At 40.0% G+C, this 12,631-nt stretch overlaps 1 protein-coding gene across 2 annotated transcripts; it reads left to right on the forward strand.

The window, feature by feature from the left end:
* Nucleotides 1-7,301: 7,301 nt before the first annotated feature.
* On the forward strand, nucleotides 7,302-12,411 carry LOC118616034 (olfactory receptor 7A10-like). 2 transcript variants are annotated; one of them, XM_036241379.1, is made up of 3 exons: nucleotides 7,302-7,434; nucleotides 11,314-11,712; nucleotides 11,998-12,411. In XM_036241379.1, exons 1-3 carry the CDS (start codon nucleotides 7,317-7,319, stop codon nucleotides 12,225-12,227), a joined length of 747 nt encoding a protein of 248 aa, XP_036097272.1. In that variant the 5' UTR covers nucleotides 7,302-7,316; the 3' UTR covers nucleotides 12,228-12,411. The 2 variants fall into 2 exon arrangements, with proteins under 2 accessions (XP_036097272.1, XP_036097271.1); XM_036241378.1 differs by having other exon boundaries at nucleotides 11,314-12,411.
* Nucleotides 12,412-12,631: the final 220 nt, after the last annotated feature.

The raw sequence follows: 12,631 nt of genomic DNA on the forward strand, positions 1-12,631 counted from the left end.
AGCAGTGGGAAGCCAGAGCCTGAGAGGGACTGGTGTGAGCCAGCTGCCCGCCTGCGAGACCTGCAGGGTGCGGGGGCACCAGAGAAGCCTGTGCGACCCAGCAGAGGCAGTGCCATGCAGTTACCCACGGGACCTGTGGTATGCTGAAGCACCAGAGAGGCTTGTGTGACCCAGCAGCCCATTAATATAGGCATAGAGCCAAGTCCCCAAAGGGACTGTGTGATCCAGTTACCCGCAGGACCTGCAGGGTGCGGGGCCACCAGAGAGGTCTGTGCAACCCAGCTCGCACACAAGATAGGCGTAGAGGATGTGAAAATGGAGGCGGAGTGAATGGAAGCTACACAGATGATATTCCAGGACCAAACAAGAATTACAACTAAAATAAAGACAAATCCTCGGGAAAAAAGCAACATAAAAGCAGCAGGACAGGACCATATAACCACGGACACTGGTAGGATCTGTGGAGGCATGAGAGGGTGGCGGGCTGAGAGTCCACAGACAGCAGCAGTCTTAGCTGTGAGCAGTGCCCTTGGGGAATAAAGACCAAGCCCGCTCCACAGTGCAGAGAGCCGGGACAGAGTGCTAAAATAGCCACAGCCACTCACCTTGGGGCTACAGCAGAGGGAGGGCAGACTGGGCTAGAACTCTGTGGGGACACCCAGGATTTGGAGGGCATTCAGAGTTTTTGCTGAGTTGTGGCCACAAAGGACAGTGGCCAGTGTGCTCCTTCCCAGAGCTGTGGGGAAGAGCAGCAGCCCCCTCCCTTGGAGCTTCAGTCAGCCACCATATCTAGGACTCCAGAAACATGGCTCACACTGTTTACCCTGCCCTGGTGATTCCCTGAGGCCCTCCCCCACCCAACTTTCAGGTCCACCCAAGCTGTTTCCAAAGGCTTTACCATAGGATTAGCCTGTCTTGGATCCTGCTTCAGAGATTCCTAAAATCTCTCAAACAAGCATCATCTATTCTTAGCAAGCCCCATACCTCTCATTAAGAGGCCACAGACCTGGCACTAGAAGCAACCAGCCTTGGTTCACAATTTGGCCTTTCCTGGGCACTTCCAAGCCCAGCACAAGAAGCAGCCATCTGCAGATCACTTTGTAGCTTATGTCGGTGGCCCCGGATAAAACACAGGCAATGGCTGACCTTGCCCCAGAGCCAGCACACCCAGTGGACAGCTTCAGACCATATCGAAGCACCACCACCAAACCACCTCCACGAGTGACACAGTCAATGAGTGGACTCATTGGGTACCAGAGCCCTGATTAAGTCTTGCTTTGTGTAGTGGGCCCCTTCATAGGAGATTCTCTAAGGTAGTCAAAGGCCAGTGGTCAGTGGGCACAGCCAGTCCTTGCAGCTGATCAGCCTGAGTAAATCCCTCCCACTGATGTGCCAACAGCAATCTAGACTCAATTATAACAAAGGTGTACAGTCCACACTTGGTGTGCACCTCAAGGACCCACCTGGGGTGATTAGGGAAACTGTACCACTAGATCCTACAGGACACCTACAACAATAGGCCACCCTACAGAGCCTAGGAGACAATAGCAACTCTACCTAATACATAGAAATAATCACAGGGAAGCAGCCAAAATGAAGAGACAAAGAAACATGTCCCAAATGAAAGAACAAAACTCCAAAAAAAGAACTAAACAAAATGGAGATAAGAAATCCATCAGATGCAGAGTTCAAAACATTGGTTATAAGGATCCTCAAGAAACTTCAAGGAACTTAAGGAGAACTCCAAGGAACTTAGTAAGAACATCAACAACATAAATAAGGACCAGTCAGAAATGAACGATGCACTAACTGAAATAAAGAACAATTTACAGGGAATCAATAGTAGAGTAGGTAAAGCCAAGAAGCAAACTATTTATTTGGCACATAAGGAAGCAAAAATCAGAACAGTAAAAAGAATAAAGAATCAAAAAAAAAAAAAAAATGAGGATAGTGTAAGGAGCCTCTGGGACAACTTTAAGTGTGCCAACATTCACATCATAGGGGTGCCAGATGGAGAAGAGAGCGCAAGGAATTGAAAACCTATCTGAAACAATAATGAGAGAAAACCTTTATAACTTGGTGAAGGAAGCAGACATACAAGTCCAGGAAACACAGAGAGTCCCAAACAAGATGAACCCAAAGAGGTCCACACCAAGACACGTCATCATCAAAATGCCAAAAGTTAAAGACAAAGAGAGAATCTTAAAAGCAGCAAGAGAAAAGCAGTCAGTTACCTACAAGGGAGTTGCCATAAGACTGTCAGCTGATTTCTCAAAAGAAACTTTGCAGGCCAGAGGGAGTGGCAAGAGATATTCACGATGATGAAAAGCAATGACCTACGACCAAGATTACTCTATCCTGCAAAGCTATCATTTAGAATCAATGAACATATCAAGAGTTTCCCAGACAAAAAAAAAAGATAAAGGAGTTCATCACCACCAAACAAATATTATATAAAATGTTGAAGGGTCTTCTTGAAGGAGAAGAACAACAAAAATATGAAAAATGAAAAGGGCAATTAATACATCTATCAACAACTGAATCGACAAACAAAATGAACAAGCAGAACAGAAACAGACTCATAGATACAAAGGACTTTTTGTTGGTTGCCAGATGGGAGGGGGCTGGAGGGATGGGTGAAAAAGATGAAGAAATGAAGAAGTACAAATTGACTGTTAGACTGATGAACCTCAAAGGGAAGGGAGGAGAGAGGGCGGGATGAGATGAACCAAAGAACTTCTATGCATATATGCATAACCAATGAACACAGACAATAGTGTGGGGAAGGCAGGAGGGGAGCAGGATTGGGGAGGAGAGAGTTAATGGAGAAAAAAAGGGGGGGAACATCTGTATTAAATTCAACAATAAATATAAGTTTAAAAAAAAAAAGAAAGAAATCATTAAATGTCCATATTACCCAAAGCAATCTACAGATTCAAGGCAAACACTATTACATTTTCAACAGCATACATCACAGATCTAGAACAAATACTCCAAAAGTTTAGATGAAACCAAAAAAGACCCAGAATAGCCATGGCAATTTTGAAAAAGAAGAATAAACTTGAAGGGATCATAATTCAAAATATCACGTTATATTGCAAAGCCATTATAATCAAAATAGTCTGGTACTGTCACAAGAACAGGCATATCGATCACTGGAACAGAAGTGAGAACCCAGAAATTTACCCAAGATATTATGCTCAGTTAATATTTGACAAAGGTGGCAAGAGCATACAATGAAGTTAAGACAGCCTCTTTAATAAATGGTATTGGAAAAATTGGACAGGTACATGCAAAAAATAAAAATAAAACTAGAACACCAATTTACACCATATACAAGAATAAACTCAAATGGATAAAAGACGTACATGTAATTCGTAAAATCATAAAAATCCTAGAAGAAAATGTAGGTAGCAAAATCTCAGACATTACATGTAGCAGAATTTTCACCAATATATCACATAGGGCAGGAGAGACAAAGGAAAAAATTAGTAAATGGACCTACATCAAACTAAAAAGCTTCTGCACAGCAAAAGAAACCAGCATCAAAATTAAAATGGAACCCACTGTATCAGGGAACATATTTGCCAATGATACATCTGATGAGGGGTTAATTTCCCAAATATACAGAGATAGTTGTATTTATTCATACAACTCAACAAAAGGAAGACAAACAATCCAATTTAAAATGGGCAGAAGACCACCCTGGCTGGTTTGCTCAGTGGTTAGAGCATCGGCCTGTGGACCAATGGGTCACAGGTTCAATTCTGGCCAAGGGTATGAATTGCAGTTTGTCCTTGGCCCCGGTTAGGGTCATGCGGGAAGCAACCAGTCAATGTGTCTGTCTCGCATTGATGTTTCTCTCTCTCTCCCTCCTTCCCACTCTATCTGAAGATAAACAGAAAAATGTCCTCCAGTGAGGATTGAAAAAAATAAATAAATAAATAAATAAATAAATAAATAGGCAGAGGGCCTAAATAGACACTTCTCCAAAGAGGACATACAAATGGCCAAGAGACATATGAAAAAATGCTCACCGTAAGTAATTATCATAGAGATGCAAATTAAAATGACTATGAGGCATCACCTCACACCTGCCAGAATGACTGTCATCAACAAACCATCAAACAAATACTGGCAAGGGTGTGGAGAAAAGGGGACTCTAGTACACTGCTGGTGGAAATGCAGACTGGAAAACAATATGATGTTAACAATATATGTTTCCTCATAAAATTAAAAATGGAACTGCCATTAGACCCAGCGATCCCACTTGTAGGAATATATCCTAAGAAGCCTGAAACACCAACCTGAAAGAATATACGCACCCCTATATTCATAGCAGTGCTATTTACAATAGCTAAGATTTGGAAACAGTGGAGTGGGGAAGAGAGGAATAAATCGGGGGAGGGGGCGGGGGGAGAAGGGACATCTATAATACCTTCAACGGTAAAGATAAAAAGTAATTTTTTATCTTATCAAGTGTTCATCAGTAGATGAATGGATAAAAAAAGCTGTGATACATATACACATTGGAATACTATGCAAGCTGTAAGAAAGGAAGATCTCTTACCATTTGAAATGACATGGAGGGACCTGGAGAGTATTATGCTAAGTGAAATTAGCCAGTCAGAGAAATACAAGTATCACATTATCTCACTCATTTATGGAATCTAATGAACAAATTAAACTGATAAACAAAATAGATCCAGAGACATGGAAGTAGGGAACAGATTGACAAACCTCAGAGGGAAAGTTGGGGGGTGAGGGTGGGAAGAGATTAACCAAAGAACTTAGGTACACATGTACATAAGCAATGGACACAGACAAGAGTGCAGTGAAGGCAGGGGGTGAGGGTCTGGCAAAGAGGGTGTCAGTGAGGAGGGGAAGGAAGGATATCTGTAATACTTGCAACAGTAAAGGTAAATCTTTTTAAAATAAGGGGAAATAGTTTAGAAAGAAGTAGGATGCTCTGAAGGCTTTGTAGTTTTGCTTGGAGCCATACCATGGTTACTTCATGGTCAGAAGAGAGGTTATATAATCAAATGTATACCAGTGAAAGATACAGGAGGGTAGAAGAGATTAAATTGCTAGTATAATAATAAGTGAATCTGAGACAACAGGGAATGACCGGTACAATTGAATTTGGAGGGTCCCACTAGAGGGGTGACTATTGCTCAGCTCCAAGCACATAATACAAAAGAGGAATGTAGGCCCTCTGTTATCAGATCTTTCAAATTTTTCAGAAATCTGAAAGTTCATGGGAAATCTAGCTTGGGAATGCTGACCAATACTCTGAGAGTCAAACAGAATATCTCTTGTGGAAGCTAAAAACAATGAACTCCGAATCAAAGAGTAGAGTGCAGGTTACCAGGAGTTGGAGCAGGGGAAGGAAGAGATAGGGAGATACTGGTTTAAGGGTACAAGCTTTCATTATAAGATTAACAAGTTTAGAGGTCTAATGTACAGCATGGTGACTATAGCTACTAATACTGCATCATATACTTGAATGTTGCTGAGAGAGGAGATCTTAAATGTTCTCCCCACAAAAAAGAAATGGTGACTATGTGATGGGAAGGAGGTGGTAGCTAACACGGTGGTAGTGATCATTTTCAATTTATACTTGTGTCAAATCAATACATTGTACACCTTAAAATTACACAATGTTGTTTGTCAATTATATCTCAATAAAGCTGGAAAAAATTAAAAGCAAAACAAATAAAATTTTAATGAAAAATAAATAAATAAAAGAGAGATCATTGCACTGTTATTCTCTCTGTACAGATTAAGTGTGGTCATCAAAGATATAAACATAAAAAAGTCAACTGATTAGCAAAAGTATTCCATCTACTACCTTATTGCTCCTTTAGTATAAAAATAACATATGCAATGTGCCTGGGGATTAGAACGCAGACATCTTGTACAGGCTCCTATTTATCCACTATAAAGTCTTTTTCAGAAATACATTATTTGATGTCATTCTAGGGCCTTTATTTAAAAAAATGGACAAAGTCTTTATCAAAGTTTATTAGTTGTTCAAGGACCTTTATCTAAAAGAGCCAAACAGAATTTATAACAGTTTCTGGAATAAGTGTATTGCTAATTCATTGCAATTACATACAAATAAAATTTTGGTTCAGAAAACCTAAGAATACCTATACTTTTTTCTGACACAGAGCCACAACCTTGGTGGTCAAAGAGTGGTCCTCAGACCAGGACCTGCAGCATCAACACCACCTGGGAGATTTTCTTTTCAGAATCTCTGGGCCCACCAGGATCTGCAAAGTAAATAGAATGCCGAATGATTTATAGCACATTGAAGTTGGAGAACTACTGGTCTAGAGTAAGTTCTCTCACCTTCTCATGTCAACAGTTGAGGCAGGATAATTATTTGTGTTGACTGTTACAGGTGTTTAGCAGTTTCCCTCCAGACATTGCCAAATATCTCCAGGGGCAAAATCACCTCAGGTTGAGAACCACTGGCCCAGAGTTTGAAAACTGAAAGCAACCTGACAGAATCCAAACAAGGCCCATTCCTTGCTCAGCTTGTAACTTTAAGCAGATCACTAAACCCCTTAAGACCCCATTTCTGCAAAGGGAAGTGGAGTTCATAATAATACTGCCTCACAGAATGGACTTCCAAAAAATTAAACCAGATGATGCTTATAATATGCTAAGCTCAGGTTATGCAGCTTAAAAATATCTAAGTGTATCTCTCATAATTAACATATATTTCATAATGAGGGACTAAATGACAGTTCTTAACTTGTGAAATAAATACAAAATCCTTTATCATTTTGACAAAGGTGTCAAGAAGCTAAAGAGTGTGGTGGCCAGGATTGCAATGCATATCAAAAGAACACAGCTCTCCCCTTGTTGGAGAGGAGAATAGCAATTCTCTGGAGACATCAGGGCTGTGCCCCCACTGCAATCAGTGCTTGAGGGTGAAAGGGACCTGGCCCTGACAGGTTTCTTAGTGTCAGACATTGGAAAAAATGTTAACTCAGGGCTGGGACAAGGTGGTAGGAGGTCGACCTCTGAAAAGCAAAAAGATCAAGGACAAGCAGAAATAATAGTTTATTTGACTATTAACCTGGTCTCTTGAGATCAGAGGATCATTAGGAAACCTTTCCTTTCTGTTTATTCCAGAGGCCCAGAGGGAAATTACGTACTCAGAAGTTGGAATAACACGAGGGAAATGTGCCTGATGAGCAGATAGAAAGCTGTAAATATGTTTCCTGTGCAGTCCGTCGGCTTGTATATCATTGGTGGACAGGACATGGTTGTTGCTTTGGATTCGTAAGCTGTCTCAGAAACTGATGCTTCACTCCTTCCTGCTGTCCTGTGTGGGGACAGGGCTTCAGTCTCCATTGTCCACCATCCAGGCAGCAATTCAAACTTCCACATGGAGACATTCTTCTCAGAGTCCCCATCCAGGTGAGTCTGAGAATCAAGTAGGTACATCAGGAAAGGGTCAGAGAGGATGGAACCTGACTTCACCTGAGTCATTGCAAACTTAATTAGCCTAGCCCTGAGGCTAGATATCTCTGTTTGTATTCTTGGTTAAGTAACTAATTATTATACTTGATTTAGAGGAATACTAACTATTAAATTGAAATACAATGTTCATATACATTAAGACTTAATTCCAGAATCATTAAATAAATAATAACTGAGTATCTGCTATGTGCCAGAATATTCTAGAAACATTATATTATTTTAAATCTAAGGCTTTACAATTTATTAAGGCTTTACAATGTTGACATCATTAAATTATTGCTATTTTGTCTTGTTTCCGTTAGTATTTGCATCCTCATTCAATTTTGCTTACTAATAGTTGTTTTGAAACTAATTTCAACCTGTTTTCGTTATCCCTTCATACTTCCCATGTTGTCACTTTTTACATTCTTAGTTTTGTTTCTGTTTAAGTTCACATATATTCACTTACCTTTATGAAAATCCAAATGTGAACAAAGCAGAAGTCCCTGCTCTTTTGGATCATACAGCATAATGATTAGGACAGAGAACAATGAAATAAATGTGTGTTTAAAATAATGTCCTCAGGAAGAATCATATAAAAAAAGCTATTCAGTATAAATAGATAGAATTGTCATGGTGTAGGAAGGATTTATAAAGCATGATCTAAGGAGGTTTTTGCATATTGGATGAAGACCAGAAGTAGGATTAGAGTATGCCAAATGGGTTTGTCACAAAAGAGGAAAAAACCCAAAGTTCAGTAAATAATAGAAAAATTGCCACATAAGAAAAGGGAGCCCGGCAGGTTTGGCTCAGTGATTAGAGCGTTAGCCTGCAGTCCAGAGAGACCCAGGTTCGGTTCTCGTTAAGGCCACGTACCTCGGTTGCAGTTTGTCCCTGGCCCTGGTTGGGTTGTGCAGGTGGCAACCACTCAATGTGTTCCTTTCATGTCAATGTTTCTCTCTCTTTCTCTCTCTCTCTCTCCCCCCACTCTATCTGAACAAAAAATGGAAAAATGTCCTCAGGTGAGGATTAAAAAAAAAAAGGAAAAGGGGACTTATCTTCTATCATACCATATAAAAATGAAAATGAATTGGTCAAACAATTATGAAATATGTACAGAAAAAAACAAGTCTTCTACTACTTGATACTAAAAATGCCCAACTTTGCCCTGGCCAGTTTGGCTCAGGGGTTGGAGTGTCAGCCCGTGCACTGAAAGGTCACAGGTTTGATTCTTTGTCAATGACATGGACCTGGGTTTCAGGTTCAGTACCCATCCCTGGTCTGGGTGTGTGGGGGAGGTAACCAACCGATGTGTCTCTCTCACAATGATGTCTCTCGCTCTCTCTCATCTCTATCTCTCTCTCTCTCTCTCTCTCTCTGTCTACCCCCCCCCCACACACACACACACACCACCACCACCACCATTCTCTCTAAAAAAACAATGAAAAAAATGTCCTTGGGTGAGGATTAACAAAAATTTTTTCAAAGCACAGCTTTTGTTACACTTTATATATTTTCTTTTGTAAAGTGTTGGTTTATCCCTTTGCTTTGGGTGTACAATGTATAAAGTGACCTCTTTTGTCTTTTAGAAGTTTATTTTTGTTCTCTTATTACTTTGCTTGGCATCAGGGGAATGTGTTTAGGGTTCAAATGCTGCAAGAATCAAGAAAGATTCTTCTTCCTCACGCCTGACCTTATTAGATCATGTTTTCCTCCTTGTCCATTGCATTTCATTTCTTTCTCTCTCTCTGTTTACTAAAATGACTTTTCATATAATTACAACTATTATTTTATTCTTTATCTTTTATTAATGTATAGTTAGCATACAATTTATATTAACTTCTGGTGAACAATATGATTCAACATTTACATACCTCACAATGTGTTCACCACAATAAATCTAGTAACTATCTGTCACCATGCAAAGTAATCAAGATATTATTAATGATATCCCTCATACTATACACTACATATCCATGGTTTATTTTATAACTGAAAGTTTGTACCTTTCATTCGCCTTCACCTTTTTTACCCATTCCCTCAGCCCCGCCCCTGACAACCATCTGTTTGTTCTGTGTAGCTATGAGTTTATTTTTATTTTGGTTTGGTTGTTTATTTGTTTTGCTTTGTTTTAGATTCTATATGTAAGTAAAATCATAAGGTATTTTTCTATCTCTCTCTGACTTATTTCACTTAGCATAATGCCCTCAAGGCCCATACCATGTTGTTGCAAATAGCAAGATGTACTTCTTTTTTATTCCTGAGTCATATTCTACTTTGTATATACAGGGTAGGGCAAAACTAGGTTTACAGTTGTGAGTACCCAGAACACAGCGTTTATTCGTGTATTATTATTATTTTTAATTATTATATTATTTTCCATATGAACAACTGTAAACCTACTTTTTCCCCAATCTGCTCTGTGTGTGTGTGTGTGTGTGTGTGTGTGTGTGTGACCCCTTCATTTTCCATTCATCTATTGATGGACACCCAGCAATTCTACTTGTGGGTATCTGGGTATTTATCTGAAGAAAACAAAAAACACTAATTTGAAAAGATATGTGCATCCCTATATTCACTGCAGCATTATTTACAATAATCAAAATATAAACAGATTTTCTTAATGTTTGTTTAAATACACAGCAAAGTGTTCATTCCAATATGGAGCCCAAGTTTATTTGTCTAAGGCAGGTATCAGAATTGGAATTGCTAGGAGCCATTTCTACAGTGTACAGGGAAACAATCTGGCCATCTTGCGTTACAGCCACTCCTTGCCAAATCAGCATAAGAAAGACACAGAAATAATACAATTATAGTTATGGGATGTGTGTGTGTGTGCATGTGTGCACACATATGTGTTACTTGTAGATGTGAGCAGTCCTCAAAAGAGGGAGACTAGGGATCATATATTCCAAGGTAACTCTTACAATACGGGGGCCAGGATTTAATCAAGAGAAGGTGCTAAGGAGAGAATCTGTGTTTGCATTCTTGGGACACATTTGCAACAAGATTAATAAAGTGCAAAGGCAGTGGGGACAAAGAAGTCCCTGTGCTTGAGGTTTCGGCATTAGCAAAGAGCCCGTTTCACTCCTCAACTTGTCTGACACCTTCTCTCACCTGAGCTCATTCACCTCCAACACTGGCTTCCTTTTTTATTTCTCTTTTTTTGGCTGAACATTAAAACAAACACCTTCCTTGGGATCTTTGCACTGGCGGTTCCCTCTGCCCAGCACATACTTTCCCACAGAACCTCCCATCTCCTTCCCGCTCTTACTTGAAGTCACTGTACAAATGTCATCTTGTTCGCAAGTCTTGCCTCAGTGCTCATGAAAAATGAAACACCCTATTCATTTTGTTATACCTGCATTCCTTTTTTTTATACCACCTATCACCACGTGAAATGTGATGTATTTTTATTATTTGCTTCTATATGCTTTCTCCATCGTTGAATTGTAGGAACCGTTGTTCTTCAGTACACTATACTTACACCCGACAGTGCCAAAAACATGATCAGCACTCAATTTATATTTCTGAAATACATGAAGGATTTCTCATTAAAACTATGGAATAAATAATACCTTACGGAAAAAGGTGACTGATACAAAACTTTCATAAAACAGGTGGAATGGGGCTTTCCTGAAAGGGACCAGATTCATATATAATATATTAAAATGAATTTTTACTGTAAATATAAATTTTAGCATTTCAAATATGTGAGTAATGAAAGTTTTTGTGAATTAGTCATATTATTTCTTCTCTTTCTGAGTAGTCAACTCCACCATGTGGAACCAGGGAATGGTACACAAATTTCAGAATTTCTTCTTCTGGGATTTTCAGAGGAACAAGAGCTGCAGCCCCTCATATTTGGGCTTTTCCTCTCCATGTATCTGATCACTGTGTTGGGAAACCTCATCATCATCCTGGCGGTCAGCTCAGACTCCCACCTCCACACGCCCATGTACTTCTTCCTCTCCAACCTGTCCTTGGTAGACATCTGTTTCACCTCCACCACCGTCCCAAAGATGCTGGTGAACATCCAGACACAGAGCAAAGTCATCACCTATGAAGGCTGCATCACACAAATTTATTTTCTTATACTCTTTGCAGTGCTGGATGTTTTTCTTCTGACTGTGATGGCCTATGACCGTTTTGTGGCCATCTGCCACCCCCTGAACTACACCGTCATCATAAACCCCCGGCTCTGTGGACTGCTGGTTCTGATGTGCTGGATCATGAGTGTCCTGAATTCTTTGTTACAGTGCTTAATGGCATTGAGGCTATCCTTCTGTGAAGACTTGGAAATCCACCATTTTATCTGTGAACTCAATCAGATGATCAAACTCTCCTGTTCTGACACCTTTCTTAATATGGTGGTGATGTATTTTGCAGCTCTCCTGCTGGGAGGTGGTCCTTTTGCTGGGATCATTTACTCATATTCAAAGATAGTGTCCTGCATACATGGAATGTCATCAGTTCAGGGGAAGTATAAAGCATTTTCTGCTTGTGCATCTCACCTCTCAGTTGTCTCCTTATTTTACTGTACAATGCTAGGGGTGTACCTCAGCTCTGCGGCTACCCACAATGCACACTCATGTGCAATAGCCTCAGTGATGTACACCGTGGTCACACCCATGCTGAACCCCTTCATCTACAGTCTCAGGAACAAAGACATCAAACAGGCTCTGAAAACATTCTTTGTAAAGCAAACTACAAATAGGCAAGTTGTCCTAACACTAAAGACCTGCCCATGATTGCAGAGGTCAGAGGCTCGGAGTCAGATATAGTGATTATTTTCAGACTACAGAAGTAGAACTTTCTCTTTCCATTTATTTCCTGAAATTTCCATTTCTTTTACCATAACTTTTGTATTTAATTTTAGGGACTCACTTTATTAAGCTTTCTTCTCTTATATTCCACAGTTTTTCCCTTTGTTATTTTCCTAGTTTCCAAAATTTATTACCATCATGGAGAAGAAATGTTTTGAAAATACCATTTACCTAATGAGATAACATAGATTTTTTTAGAATAATTTTTCTCGCCCTGGCCAGTTTGGCTCAGTGGTTAGAGTGGTGGCCCGGGGACCAATGAGTCATGGGTTGGATTTCGGTCAAGGACATGTACCTCAGTTGTGGTTTGGTTCATTCCTAGCCCTGTT

The sequence above is a fragment of the Molossus molossus genome, unplaced genomic scaffold, assembly GCF_014108415.1.
Source record: "Molossus molossus isolate mMolMol1 unplaced genomic scaffold, mMolMol1.p scaffold_m16_p_4, whole genome shotgun sequence".
NCBI classification, from domain to species: Eukaryota; Metazoa; Chordata; class Mammalia; order Chiroptera; family Molossidae; genus Molossus; species Molossus molossus.

What these genes read in the sequence shown, in the direction of transcription:
- LOC118616034 (XM_036241378.1), top strand. Translation starts at nt 7,317, where the DNA reads ATGCTTCACTCCTTCCTGCTGTCCTGTGTGGGGACAGGGCTTCAGTCT. An exon ending in TTCTCAGAGTCCCCATCCAG is followed by an intron (nt 7,435 to 11,313) that starts GTGAGTCTGAGA and finishes TGGGATTTTCAG; the next exon opens with AGGAACAAGAGCTGCAGCCC.